At 44.8% G+C, this 15801-nt stretch overlaps 1 protein-coding gene and 1 pseudogene across 1 annotated transcript in view; both read right to left on the bottom strand.

The window, feature by feature from the left end:
• The window catches only part of LOC137411853 (microtubule-actin cross-linking factor 1), a 237442-nt gene extending 221895 nt beyond the window's left edge, over positions 1-15547 (bottom strand). The window contains exons 1-2 of the mRNA XM_078786818.1: positions 14693-15547; positions 3040-3206 (exon numbers count right to left, since the gene is read on the bottom strand). Of these exons, the coding sequence (XP_078642944.1) occupies positions 3040-3206; positions 14693-15532 (1007 nt within the window). The 5' untranslated portion in view covers positions 15533-15547. The remainder of the gene's footprint in view (positions 1-3039; positions 3207-14692) is intronic.
• Positions 10664-11188, bottom strand: LOC137411860 (osteoclast-stimulating factor 1 pseudogene; annotated as a pseudogene).
• Positions 15548-15801: the final 254 nt, after the last annotated feature.

Here is a 15801-nt window from a genome sequence, read left to right as displayed (position 1 = left end):
ACCTAGTAGTAGCCAATAGCACACGTTATTTTCATTTAACCGAGTACCTCCATAAAGTATGTGTAATTAGAATGTGAGTATGTGTATAAAGTATGGGCAATTACAATGCAAGTACGTCTATAAAGTACATACTATAAAACCACGCAAAACAAGTCCGGCTGAGGGTATGCAATCTTCGATGGTTCATTAAAGTTCCCTCCGCCACAGAAGGTGGATGTATATTATGTTTTCACCCCTGTCTGTTTGTATGTGAACAGAATATCTCAAAAAGTTGTGGACGGATTCCGACGAAATTTGGCAGAGAGGTAGCGTATGTGACAAGAACGAAATGATTATATTTTGGTGAAGATCCAGAGTCGGATCCGGACAGTGGAATTTTTAAAGTGATTCTTCACCATTGAAAGATCGGACCAAAAACGATACATAGCAGGATATCTCAAAAAGTTGTCGACGGATTTGGACGAAACTTGGTGGACAGGTTGTGTGTGTGACAAGAACAATTCGATTAGATTTTGGTGACGATCTGAATATGGATTCGGATATGAGGATTATTAAAATTTTTAGGTGATTCTTCACCATTGGGAGATAGGGACAAAAACGATACATAGCAGGATATCTCAAAAAGATGTGGATGGATGATTTTGATTAAATGTGATTCTGTATTGTGATTTTCTGGTCTACTCTGGGATACCAAATGTAAACTGTTCACCTGGCGGAGGGATGCTTTCTACTGAGTGCCGTTCTAGTTTTATTAAGTACTGATCTGGTCTATGTAATATGTCTGCCACAAGCATCGCACGTCGTATTATTTTTTACTCCCGCTAGGGAGTAATGCATTCGATCGTGTCCGTGTGTGTGTGTGTGTGTGTGTGTGTGTGTGTGTGTGTGTGTGTGTGTGTGTGTGTGTGCGTGTTCGTGAACAAGATATCTGGAAAAGTTCTGAACGGATTTGGATGAAAGTTGGTGGGATGATTGCCCTTGAGATAAGGAAGAATTGATTAGTTTTTGGTGAAGCTCAGGATATTATTCCGGATCCAGGAATTTTTTTGGGGAATTTTTCGGGAATTTTGTTTTCTGTTTTCCTTTAAAAAACATTTTCTCTGCAATAATTGGAGCGATTGAGGGCAAATTTTCACCATAGGAGGCACTCGGTCTGTAGAATATTTTTGTGGTAATTATGATGTCACAGGTCACGTGGTTCGGCCGCCATATTGTTTTGAGTGAAAAACACTAAAATCCAATTTTCTCCAAAACGCCTGAACAGATCGAGGCCAAACTTTGCAGGCAGAATCGCATTCCCATGACAAACAAAAAAGTCAGCGAGCATGACGTCATGCATCACATGGTTTCAGAGTTATGACGTTTTTAAGCACAAACATTTAAAACCTAGCTCCTCCCTCATTTGTGATCCAATCGAGGGGAAACTTCACAGATCTGTTCGGCATATCAGTCTACTAAAATGTCCTTTTGAAATTTGCGATAGGGCACGTGGTTTGCCAGACATCGTTAATTAAACGCAAATAATAAAAACATTTATATCTCTTGAACCACTTCATTGATCGCCGTGAAACTTCATACTCTAGTAGAAGTCATGAAGAGTAACAAGTCTGCAAAATTTGAAGATCATTGGATGTACGGTCTGGAAGCTAGAAGTTGTTATTGCGTGAAGAAGAAGAGTCTTTGACTGTGGACGATAAATTAATTTATCACACTAGGGCATGCCCGTACTATATATATATCTAAAATTATATCCCCCCCCCTCTATTTACATGAAATGGTTTGGTCCAAAGCGAACGGCTTGCGAGTGGTGACAATCCCCCCCCTCTATTTACATGCAATGGTTTGGTCCAAAGCGAACGGCTTCCGGAGTTTGGTAAAGAAATCGCCATCGCGTGCACAAACGCGCAGGAAAGCGAATGAATCGCAAATTCGTTTTTATTAGTTGTAAAACATAGTTTAACGCCAACATAGTTTGCAAACGTGAAATAAATGAATACGCTCTCAAATGTGCCATCCGAGGCAGAGTGTGCCCGCCACGTTCGGCACACGCGATCGTTCGCTGCTCTCTGATTGGTTGAATCGTTTTTTGGACATAGCTCGGTAAGTAATTGTCCGATTAATATGAAACCTTGAAAAGGCACATCCTCGGGTCCCCAGCAATATACCTGGCAAGTTAAAAGTATATCGGACCCGTGGTTGTCGAGAAACAGACAAACAGACAAACAAACGTACAGACAGACAGACAGAGATTACTGGAATTATAGATAGATGTACAGACTTGCAGGCATCGTTTGATACAATCTCCCGGGTTAATTTGAACCTCAAATAAAATTATAATGCCAGATTTGTCAATGGCTGAGGTATATTAACAAACGAATAAAACAGATTTGGCAAAATTCCAACTTTTAAAAAAAAGATCGCATATTCACCCAGGGTTGAGAGGCTGAAGAAGAAGAGACCTCACATGGGCTTGCCAGACCAAATAAATAATTCTGGTTCTGGCTCTGCGATTTTCGGGTTTATTACTCCCGCAAAGGAGTAATGCATTCGATCGTGTCCGTCCGTGTGTGTGTGTGTGTGTGTGTGTTCGTATGTTCATGTGTTCGTGTGTTTGTGAACAAAATATCTGGAAAAGTTCTGAACGGATTTGGATGAAAGTTGGTGGGATGATTGCCCTTGGGATAAGGAAGAATTCATTAATTTTTGGTGAAGCTCAGGACATTATTCTGGATCCAGGAATTTTTTTGGGGAATTTTTTTGGGAAAGATTTTTTGTTTTACTGCATTAAAGCTTTTATTCTTATTCGTAAATGATGTTTTTCTCCTCTAATTCCGAGATATATCAAAATTAATTATCTGACAGTTAGGGCCTACTTTCTTTTTCATTTATTGTTTTGGGGAGAGGGAATGTTAAACAAAACGTATTATTCCAACTAAACCCACGGCGGGAGTATGCGCTCTACTGAGTGGCGTTCTAGTTTTTACATTTTAATCAAACACAAAACTCTGATATCCATCAAAAGGGTTTTCCACAAAGTACCTGTGCCTGTGTATAATGGCATTGAAAAGACGGCCGTCCCGCCAGGATGTAGAGAAGTTTCCGCACTGAAGGCCTGGGTACGTATTCACCATTTTCTGGGACCATAGGAGCAGCTTGTCCTTCGCAGTCATGTCGTCGGACTGTCCGAGAACCTGTACCTCGGAGATCTGCAAAAAAAAGGTGCAAATTGCAGCAGTAAGAAAACAAGAGAAAACAAATGTCTTTAAATAAAAAATAACCACCTTTAGAGGCCATTTTTCCCCGCAAGCGGGGGTTGGCCTTTTTCGGGAACCGTGGTTGTTGTTTTTTTTTGGTCCCCTTTTTGAAGCAATGTTTTACGGCCGGATGCCCTTCCTGACGCCAACCCTTTTTGCCGCCTTTAGTGACAAACAGGGAATTACCAGTGAACTGGTACTCAATTAGCCGACCTCGGAAGGATGACAGGCTGAGTCAACCCCCCTGGCGTTAATTCAGCGATCGACCGGGATTCGAACCCAGGATCCTGGGATCCTAAGCCGGCACCCTAGCCGCTAGCCCAACACCAGGGAAAACAAATGTCTTTGCACTTAACAAAATCACAGCCCTTTTATTTATTATTATGCAACTTTGATCTGTGGTTCATGAAAATGTATTGCATGTGGTAGACATCAATGTGCTTTTATATGATTCATAAGGATATTAGTAGACATCAATGTATTTCGCGGAATAAACATTTATCTGTGACCTCTGAGCACAATCGATTATGAACTGTACTTTATAAGAAAACAAAACACTAAAAACACCAGCAGGTGCACAATTTCAAAATTCACATCCATAATGTATTTTGAAGTATGCAAAAGCATTGAGGAAATTCCACCACGCAGGCAAAATGATGAATCATATGATAAATTAAAAATGGGGGATATGGGTGTGGGAGGAGGAAGCTAATGGAAATGGGAAAGAGGAAGTAAGGGAGAGGGATGGTGGAGGGGTGGGCCGCATCTTTGTAAACTGCTTCGTCAACGCAGCTCAAATGTTCAACAGTTATGTTCCTTGTCCAAAAATAATAATTTTGGCAAAATAAGCCAAACTTCACGCAGACTGGGAACAATTCTCAATGGCAGTGGGAACCTTCATCCCAACAATGTATAAAGAGAATCCAGATTCTAACTCTGATGTACCACACAGAGTGTTGGTGCTGTCAAAGCAGTTTATTGGCAAGCGTTATACTGGGTTTGTCAGACATTGCCTTCCCAGCAGAAGTTATTCCAAGAATTTGTAATTTGGTCATGGGACTGGCTATCTCGTCTACCATTTGCAAAGGGCGTTGTGGGATCTTCAACGTTGACAAACGAATGCCAGCAGATGGGACGGCCAGTTTAACGTCCACCCGAGAGACGAAATGCACATTGATGAATCACACTGTATGCAAAACCCTGGGATTTTTTTTTTGTATACAAGATCGAGGCTCGTGAAAGAGCGAACATTAATCACACAGAAAGACAAACCGACACATAAAACATATAACATAGGGAGCGGTAGACAAGATGGGGAGAGAGGGGGAAGGACACAAACACAACATTTGAGAGCAGGGACCGAGAGACATGGAGACATCGAGAGATCTGAGAGAGGGCGAGGGCTTTGGGGGGGGGGGGCGTGGGAAGGGGGCAGTGGGAGAGGTATAAAACATATGGACACTGCCAGGACTTCCAGGAAAGAAGTTGGAATTTCAAACAAGGTGGATCTGGGGTGAATTAGCGGGGGTAGAAAAGATCAAGGTTTTGGATGGGGGAAGATAAGAGATGGTGGTGAACAGCTGTTTTAAAGACCTGGAGGGAGGAGTGGGATTGAAGGGAGTGAGGGAGTTTGTTCCAGAGGCGGGAGAAAAGAGGAATGAAAGAGTGAAGGTGGGCGGAGAGCCGAGATTTCGGCAGTTTAACCATCAGAGGGTTGCTGGCAGATCTTGTGCGACCTGTAGGAATATTTGGGGGACAGAGCACAGAGAGAGCTGGGGGTGCAAGGCCGGAGAGGAGTCGGTAGAAGACAGAAAGACCACCTACCTGCCTGCGGTGAGTGAGTGAAAGGCCCTCAGACATAGCTTCATCGCGGGAGATTCCAATAATTCTGAAAGCTTTGGTTTCAACAGCGTGAAGCCGAGCTAGGTGTGAGGCAGGAGCACCGGCCCATAGGGGAGAACAGTATTCCATTGAGCTGCGGATGAAAGCCTTGTATGTGGTGAGGAGCTCAGGTGTGCCGAGGAAGGACTTCGCACGACGGAGGATGCCCAGTCGGCGACTGGCTTTGGAGGCCAGCTTGGAAATGTGGTTTTCCCAAGAAAGATCATGGCAGATAGTGAGACCCAAAATCTTGAGCGACAGAACTTCTTGGAGAGGATTGTTGAGAAAGTAGATGGGAGGGTTGTCCAGTCGATCTTTTCGGAGAGACATAGTAAGAGTGTGAGATTTGTCAGGATTGAAAGACATGTTCCACTTGTTTGACCAGTCTGTGATTTTGTCCAGGTCTTCAGAGAGTGAGGAGGCAGCAGACTGCCGATCTGAGGGAAGAGGAATGGAGCGGCAGAGAGTGGAGTCATCAGCAAAGAGATAGAGAGGATTTTCGAGAGAGTCAGAGAGATCATTGATGAAGACCAGAAAAAGCACGGGGCCCAGAACACTGCCTTGGGGAACTCCAGCCTGAACAGGAAGAGGAGATGAGAGAAACCCATTCAGGGCCACACGTTGATGACGACTAGAGAGGAAGTCCGCCAGCCATGCGTGGAGATTTCCATGGATGGGTGGGATGTGGTGGGCTGTGGTGGGCTGTGGTGGGATGACAGTTTATAACTGGGTCGGGATTCAAACCCAGGCTCGGCAGCTTAGAGGGGTTTGTGCGTTCCTCGGGGCCATCCTGCAAGACAGATAAATATGATAAAATAGGTTGATGTACGAGCCAATTGTGCCTGTTCCTCACCCACAGTCCCACACCTCATCAATTTAATCTCTCGGTTTATTCACCACAAAAGAAACCATTCATACTTTTTGTCCCACATATCTTCAACAAGGTCGGCGACACAAGGGACATTAAAATGAGCCTCTTTCGTCCAATGACTGATGATCTGTCCATGTATTTTTATTTTTATTTTTTTTGGATACAAGATCGAGGCTCGTGAAAGAGCTAACATTAACCACACAAAAAGTCAAACCGACACATAAAACACAAAAAATAAGGGGAGCGGTAGACAAGATGGGGAGAGAGGGGGAAGGACACAAACACAACATTTGAGAGCAGGGACATCGGGAGAAATGTAGGAGGGGGAGGGCGTGGGTGAGGTGGGAGAGGTCTAAAACATATGAACACTGCAAGGACTTCCAGGAAAGAAGTTGGAATTTCAAAAAAAAAGAAAGAAGAAAAAAAAAGTATCTGGGGTGAATTAGCGGGGGTAGAAAAGATCAAGGTTTTGAATGGGGGAAGATAAGAGATGGTGGTGAACAGCTGTTTTAAAGACCTGGAGGGAGGAGTGGGATTGAAGGTAGTGGGGGAGTTTGTTCCAGAGGCGGGAGAAAAGGGGAATGAAAGAGTGAAGGTGAGCAGAGAGCCGAGATTTTGGTAGTTTAACCATAAGAGGTTACTGGCAGATCTTGTGCGACCTGAAGGAATATTGGGGGGACAGAGCACAGAGGGAGCTGGGGGGGGGGGGGGCATGGCCGGAGAGGAGTCGGTAGAAGACAGAAAGACCACCAACCTGCCTGCGGTGAGTGAGTGAAAGGCCCTCGAAGTTAACTTCATCGCAGGAGATTCCAATGATTCTGAAGTATGTTTGTGTATGCGATATTTCAAAAAACCGTTGAACATTTAGCTTTCATATTGTAGCTATCTATTCCTCATGACATTATCTTAACCTGATTATATCACGGCTGTGATTGGCTGAATTATGTTGCCATGGCAACCATGTAACTTTGCTTGTGCACGTGATATTTCAAAAACCGTTCAAGATTTATCTGTCATATTATACAGATCTATTCCTCATAACACCCAAAAGGTGGGGGATTTAGAGTATCAGCTCCTTGTTATACTCCACATTTCCTGAACATTCATACACTTTCTACTTACCGTTAACCATAAATGAAATTAGACAGTCTATAAAAGATGCCACACAGAAGAACGACATCTATAACCACAAAAGGCATGCTTCTGCATTAAACATGGACTGAATTAGGGTTAGGGTTAGGGTTAGGGTTAGGGTTAGGGTTAGGGTTAGGATTTATTCTAACCCGACTGAAGTCTCGTCTTGAAGAATGAAAATCTCAAAACTAGACTTTTATTCCTTCACACGCCAAGCAAACAGTCCCCCATCCTTTCACTTGCTTCATTGTACGTCCTTCTGCACCTGTCTCTCACCAAGAACACAAAACCGACACGAACAAAGAAGGCTAAATAAGGCACGTCTGAGTACAAATTTACAGCATGGGATCATTTGAACCTTTTTGCCAAACAGAAAAACTTTTGAATTGAATTGATGCCTTTGGAACAGATGGAGTTTTCAATGGGAGCTGGGCCACTATCAGGTCACAGTGACAAGTCGAGGATGTTTTTATCATTTTTATCAAATAAAACCTTCATGTTGCAGGTTCAGAGTTCAGGGAAAAAAGAAAACTTTTTAAAATCCACAAAATGTCTCCAAAATGCCATTAAAATGGAAACTATCCCTGTTGAGCTCCGACACAAGCCCCACAAACCTCGGCAATGATGGCTTCACATGTATCAAAGCCACAATTAAATACAACAAAGAGCTGATACTCTCAGTCCCCCGCCTGTTGGGTGACATGAGGAATAGATAGATATCTGCAATACAAAAGCTAAATCTTCAACGGTTTTTGAAATATCGCATACACAAGCCAAGTTACTGAGATGGTTGCCATGGCAAAATTTTTTAGCCAATCGGAGTCGTGGTCTAATCAGGTTGAGATAACGTCATAAGGAATATATATTTGAAACAAAGTTTTTCAACGGTTTTTGAAATATCACGCACACAAAAGAAAAGTAGTATAGACAGATGATTGTACGGTCATTCAGTCAGACGGATCTCGTTTTAATGTCCCCATCTTCGACTTTGTGGGAGGGGTAGGGGACAATGAGTGATTAAATTAAATAATCGAAAAGTAATAACTATGTTGCTTTACTCTCCACATGACAAAAAACAACAGCAGCAGGCATTTAAAGGCCATTTTCCCTGCTCGAGCCGGGGTTAGCCTTGCGGGCCCCATGACAATCTTCTCCATTTTGCCGTCTTTTCTGCATCTCTCCTTGTTAACCCCCTTTCCCGCATGTCTTCTTCCACCACCTTTAGCCAAGTCTTTCTCGGTCTTCCCCATCCTCCACTTCCTTCTACATTCATTTCCATCACTCTTCTCAACCAGTCACTTTCATCCTTCCTCAACACATGACCAAACCATCTCAACCTGTTTCTCTTCACAGCATCCATCACAGGCTCTATTCCCATCATTTTTCGCAATTCATCATTTGTCTTCCTCTCTCTCAACGACACTCCGCACATCCACCGAACCATTCGCATTTCCACACTTTCCAGCCTTCGTTGCTGCTCTACGTTCATTACCCATGTCTCGCTCCCATAAATCATAACACTTCTCACACATGCAGCATACACCTTTCCCTTCAGCTTCAACGACACTCCCCTCATCGTCAGCACGCCACTCAGTTCCCGAAACTTATTCTATGCACATTTCACTCGAGCAACCGTTGCCGAGTCTGATCCACCTTCTCCATTCAGCATGTCTCCGAGGTAGCAAAATGTTTTCACACCTTCCAGCTTCACGCCGTCTGCAAGATCCAACTCAACATTTCCTCCATCTGCAACTCCCTCTGTGCACAACTTACATTTGAATGTAGCTGCCACACTGGTTAATGACCCTCTCAGACCACTACATTTTTGATGAACCCACTCAGCACACATTGTACATTGAATGGAATTCACTCCGACACCCATCCTGCACACAGCACACGGCCACTTCCCAGTTCTTTCCACCTCACCACATACTTCACCACTTGCCATCACCTTCGTTTTTCCAATGTTCACCTTCAGACCTTTTGTTTCCATACATTCCTTCCACTCATTCATCTTCTCCTTCAGTCCATCCATACTTTCCGCAATCAACACCAGATTATCTGCATAAGACAACTCCCATGGTGAACCCTCCTTTACATTCAGAGCCAGCACCTCCATCACAGCTACAAATAGTAGTGGACTTAGTACCGACCCCTGATGCACTCCCACCTTCACTTCAAACTCACCACTGTTCCCGTCCTTCGTCCTTACAGCTGTGCATGCTCTCTCGTATATTGCCATCACTACTCTGATCAACCATTCCTCCACTCCGAACTTCCTCAATGCCCATGTCAATACTTCGTGTGGAACCCTATCGAATGCTTTCTCCAGATCAACAAACCCAAGAAACAACTTCTTCCTCTTCTCCATGTACTTCTCCTGCAACCGCCTCACAATAAAAAGCGCGTCTGTCGTTCCTCTTCCTGGCATAAATCCAAACTGCATTTCGTCAATCTTCACATTCTTCCTTATCCTCCTCTCCAACACCCTTTCCAATACCTTCATTCCATGCTCCAATAACTTTATCGCTCGATATAAGCCACAATCCAGAAGGTCACCTTTCCCCTTGTATAGAGGGACGAGGGTACTCAGTTCCTAATCCACTGGAATGCGGCCTTCTTTCACCACCAGATTACAGATCTCAGTCAATCTCTTCACACTCCAACTTCCCGCTGCCTTCAACATATCTCCCACAATTCCCGTTGGCCCTCCCGCTTTTTTACTCTTCATTGCTTTTATCCCTTCTTCAACTTCCTTCCCAGTTATCTTCTCTGCCGGTCCTAAAACTGGGTTACTCTCGATGTTGCCATCCCATTCATTCACTGCATTCAACAGCATTTTCATATATCTCTTCCATCTTCCTTTAATTCCATCTGGGTCCACAACAATTTGTCCCACTTCGTCCTTCAAGCAACTCCACCCCCATCACATCACACCTGTCTTTCGCTATCTGCTTTGCAATCCTGAATACCGCTCTCTGGCCCTCTCCCGAATCCAAGCGTTTTCCGAACATTTTCCTACATGTCTCCTTTTTTTTTTTTTGTATACAACTTCGAGGCTCGTGTAAGAGCTAACATCAATCACACACAAAAAAAAACCGACACACAAAACATACAATAAAGGGAGCGGGAGACAAGATGGGGAGAGAGAGGGAAGCACACAAGTATAACAGCAGAGAACAGGGACATCGGGAGATCTGTGGGAGGGAGAGGGCTTGGGGCGAGGAGACACGAAAAGGGGGTGAGGGGTGGTGTGAGAGGTATAAAACACATGGACACTGCTAGAACTTCCAGGAAAGAAAGAAGTCGGGATTTCAAAAAAAAAGTGGATCTGGGGTGAATTAACGGGGGTAGAAGAGATCAAGGTTTTGGATGGGGGAAGAGAAGAGATGGTGGTGAACAGCTGTTTTAAAGACCTGGAGGGAGGAGTGGGATTGAAGAGAGTGAGGGAGTTTGTTCCAGAGGCGGGAGAAAAGAGGAATGAAGGAGTGAAGGTGAGCAGAGAGTCTAGATTTTGGCAATTTCACCAGAAGAGGGTGTCTGGCAGATATTGTGCGACCTTGTTTGGATACGACAGCAAGATGTCAACAATGTCCAAATGGCCACCGTGTGCGGCCCAGTAAAGTGCTGTGTTTCCAGCCTTGTCCAGGCCGTTTATGGAGACTCCATTGTCCAAGCATTCATGGAGCCAGCTCACGTTCCCCCTCTTAGCTGCCTCTTGTAGGGGTGCGTCAATGCTCTGTGCTTGTTCCGCCACATAATTACTAGGGACCAAGCCGGTTCGACCTTTACATGTTCCCTTCCACCAATTGGGGTCATTGGTGTCGGACACGTAAAAGATGTCCCCTTCTTCGAAGAAAAGCTCATCAGGCGTTCTTGGTTCAAATGTATACAGCGCCCGATATACTTTCACCTTGCCGGGCTTGGCCGGTTTAGGAGGAATTGGCTTGGAAACGATCCCTTTATCTGTCTTGCTCGCCATGCTCCCTCCCTTCATTATCTCATGCGCCTTTGCTCCCTCTTTCTTGCAGCCTTCTTGGCTGCCTTATAACTTTCATGCTATGCCTCATCTGCCCCTGTACCCTTCGCCTTCTGCCACTCCTTGAACTTCTTCCTTTTCTCCTCAATCCTCTTTCCAACTTCATCATCGCACCACCATGTTTCCGAGTGCCTAAGTGGTCCTTTTGTCCATCGACATACCTCACCAACTGCTCCCAACAGACTATCTTTCATTGACATCCAACCACTTTCACGCTCAACCACATCATCCTCTACCATACTCAGCCTCTCTTTTAATGCCTCCCTTACTGTCACCTCTTTCAACCTCCACACCTTCATTCTCGGTTGGTACTTCACCCGCCGAGCTCTCGTCGCACCTTTCACCCTTATGTCACAGAAAACCAAGTGGTGCTGTGAAACAGCCTCCTCCCCCGGGATCACCTTTGTGTCCCGGAGGTGTCCCCTATCTCGCCTACGCACCATCAGGTAGTCAACGGTTGTCGTCGACCCACCTGACGTGTATGTAACAAGCTTATTATCTGCTTTCTGGAACTGAGCATTACAAATCAACAAATCAGCTCCATCAGCAAACCCCAAAATCCTTTCACCTTCTCCATTTGTCACACCATATCCGTAACCCCCATGAACTCCCTCAAAACCATCCATACTCTTCTCCACATGTCATATAGGTCTCCTCCTACCACAACAACTTCCTCATCTTTCACGTTTTCCATCAGCTTCTCTATAGCACACCAGAACTTGTCCCTCTCTTCATCGCTCCGACCGACCTGCGGAGCATATCCCGAGATGACGTTCACCAAGAGCTTTCCAATCATCATTTTCACCATCAACCTTTGACTCACTCTAGTCACACTCACCACACTGTCTACAAACTCCTCAGAAAACAGGACACCAACACCATTCACGCCTTCTGGGCACCCTTGCCACACAAACTTGTATTTCTGTCCCTGCCTACCCTTCACCATTCTCAAACCACTTCCCTTCCATCTCATCTCCTGCACACAACATATGTCCACTCTTCTTCTGACGAATACTTCCACCACTTCTCCTGATCTCCATGTCATTGTCCTTACATTCCATGTCTCCACATGACAGAACTAGCAAAATTAATTTAATGCATCGTTTCACCATCGATCTAGATGTCTTGACACATTTTTCTGGTATTCAAACTGACAACCATGGAGAGAGGAAAAAATAAGTCTTAGTCACTTTCATTTTATCTCTTACTGTAACAAAATTAGACAGGGCAAGGAATGAGACACAGGGGAGATGTCATTGTCACGTCATACTTGTATGTGACATCCACATTGAGTGACTAGTGACTACTTTTGTGGCATATTCTATCAATCTACCAAAATTACTCCATGCATATGGAATAATGAACTGGTCTAGCTCGTGAAGACTAGTGTCTACCTGCAGGAGCACACAGGTAGAATCAAAAGCCTTTTGCCCTGACAAAGGGTTAATGGCAGAAGCATCAGCTTATACCTTCTGCTGATTGCATCCTCTCATGCTCCACATTCAGATTTATTCCTAATATTTTTAGTAAGTTGCACGTACAGTACATTTTGTGTATTATTTACTTAACGTGCACAGGCGAAGAATAAACTTGCATACCCATTTTATTCCATCAACATCATGTGTAATATAACAGCGATAAAGGTCCCTTTGAGCAGATGCTGCCAAATCATTTACATCCACATGCTTGCAGACAGGACAGCTTGATTAACTGCCCACCTTAACTACTACATGGTCCTTCCTCCACTCCCCTCACACAACCCACAACCATCACCCCCCTCCCCCTTTCTAACCCCAACCCTTTCTACCACCCCTCTTCACCTTTATGGCAACTTTAACCAAACTTGTGGTGTAATGGTTAAAGCGTCTGCCATGGGTCAGCGAGGTCGGAGGTTCTAAACGACCCCGGCCGAGTCATACCAAATAAGTCGTAAATCTAGAACGGCACTTTTCGACTGTTATGCCTCCGCCAACTTTATTACATCATTCTACATAGTTGTGCCAAGTTTGATTTAAATCCCTTCAGCTGTTCTCAAGTATCACATTTTTACCTGACATGACCTCTGACCTTTGATGCCAAAATCTAATCCATTCATCTTTTCATCATAATATATACTTATGGCAACTTTAGTCAAAACCCCATCACTGGTTCACAAGTTAGCGCAAACTAACTGTTGTGGATTAGACAGATACAAACTAAATAATTAACTGTTGGAATCTCCTGCGATGAAGCTAACTCCGAGGGCCTTTCACTCACTCACCGCAGGCAGGTTGGTGGTCTTTCTGTCTTCCACCGACTCCTCTCCGGCCTAGCTCCCCCAGCTCTCTCTGTATTCTGTCCCCCAAATATTCCGACAGGTCGCACAAGATCTCCCAGGAACCCTCTGATGGTTAAACTCCCAAAATCTAGGCTCTCTGCTCACCTTCACTCTTTCATTCCCCTTTTCTCCCGCCATTGAAACAAACTCCCTCACTCTCTTCAATCCCATTCCTCCCTCCAGGTCTTTAAAACAGCTGTTCACCACCATCTCACCCCCATCCAAAACCTTGATCTTTTCTACCCCCGCTAATTCACCCCAGATACACTTTTTTGAAATTCCAACTTCTTTCGTGCAAGTCGTTGCAGTGCCCATATGTTTTATACCTCTCCCACCTCCCCCGAAGCCCTCTCCCTCCCACAGATCTCTCGATGTCCCTGCTCTCAAATGTCGTGTTTGTGTCCTTCCCCCTCTCTCCCCATGTTGCCTACCACTCCCCTTATTTTGTGTTTTATGTGCCCTTTTGACTTTTTGTGTGATTAATGTTAGCTCTTTCACGAGCCTCGATCTTGTATACAAAAACACAAAAAAAAAAGAAAAAAAAGAAGAATTTTTACCGAACTGACCTTTGACCTCTTGACCTTCAAATCCCTTTATCTTTACGTCATTATACATACGTGTGCCAAGTTTGAATTGGTTCCCTTCAGCCGTCCTTCAGTTATCATGGGAACAAAAACCTATCACAGATGGACGGACGGATGGACAGACAGAAACACAGATGGACGGACGGATGGACAGACAGAAACACAGATGGACGGACACGTGGATGGACAACGCAAGAACATAATTATGCCTCCAGCGATGAAAAAAATATCGTATGTGCTGCTTCCCTGCTTGATGAGCACGAACAAATAACCATAGGTTGGCAACCATTACACAGGCTTAATGGGCCTAATGGTCTAATCCTACATATTATGTTCCTTGCAATATGTATATTTTGTTCAATGTTCCTTGTGAGGGAAGTCAAAAATTAAAAATAATTAACTGTTGGGAAAGAAACTCAGAACCCCAGCACACCTCACAAAATTTCTGTGGAGCCATGATAACAGTGATTATAACAACAGCAGGGTGAACTGGAATTGTAAATAAAGAAATTGGAAATTAAATTCACAAACCAAATGCTCTTGGAAACCATCTAAAGAAACTTAATTTTAAAATCATTGCTTTTCATAATAATTGACCATAGGTTAGCTTACACGGGATGGACCCTCGAAGACACCATGGTATGGTTCTGTGGAAACACGCAAACTCCCTCCATGAAGTCCCAAGCATGTCGGCATGAGCCCTCCATTAACATCACCTTCAAAGCACAGGCTTCCTGCACTAGCAGGTTTCAAGGGATTCCCTGCCTCCCAAAGCCAATCTCTGTCCCGGTAAGAAGAAGGTGTTGTGTTTTGATGTAAAGTAATCGACGATGGAAAGTGCTGACCGGGTGCCACGTGGTGACCTTGAGTTTCTGGGCAGCCCTGGTCGCCATTGCTAGACGGAGCAAACAAGCAGAAAGAAGACCCAGGCCTGGGCGGTGAACTCTCCATCGGCACGAAACCATCGGAGTCAGTGCCCGGTCGACTCTCTTGCAGGAACGTTGACGTTTCCAAAGAGCAACCTTGATCCGCAGACCGAGGAGGAAATGTGTTTGGCCGAAAATCCACCATTACCTTGCGATTTCCAAACCCATTTTCAATGCAGTTTGCTTCTGTGGCAAGCGTCTGGCTGGAATCGGTGTCCATCGTCTGGGATTCGAGATGCTCCTTGTACAGTGGAAACATCTTCAGTGCAGCAGCACCGGATCTCTCAACACCCATTAGCTTATCGTGTCCCTCTGGGAATGAATCACAGCGAGCTACCTTGCTGAGCCCTGTTGCAGTCACAGATCCAGTCGTTGATGGACTCGAGCTTCTCTGTCTCTTTTTCCAAGTCGTCCATTTATTTCGTCCATAATGTGGCTCTGGGTCGATCGGGGCTTGGCTTTGATCCACGATCTCCTCGCCTGCCGCACGTACGCATCCACATCCACATTTTACGGTATTCCCCATTTCCCAAACGGCAGGGTGAGAACGATCCTCTCAAGCACCAGTTTCCATGGGTGAATGGCACAAATGAGATGAAAATAAAGGCAGAGAGTCTGCCTTGGTTACAGCCCTACGGCAACGCCCGAGGACAGCCCACCACGTTCGTTGCGGTATTTTCCAGCCAAGGCTAACCTCGGCGTGCCGCACGGCTGTTTTCCGACAGCCATTCGAACCGCTTCCACAATACACAGTCCACGAGAAAGCATCTCGTACTCTGACCTCACCGTCACGAT

The sequence above is a fragment of the Myxine glutinosa genome, chromosome 11, assembly GCF_964187855.1.
Source record: "Myxine glutinosa chromosome 11, kmMyxGlut1.1, whole genome shotgun sequence".
NCBI lineage: Eukaryota > Metazoa > Chordata > Myxini > Myxiniformes > Myxinidae > Myxine > Myxine glutinosa.
Note: the sequence above shows the minus strand (reverse complement) of the source record. Positions and strands in the feature narration are given on the sequence as shown.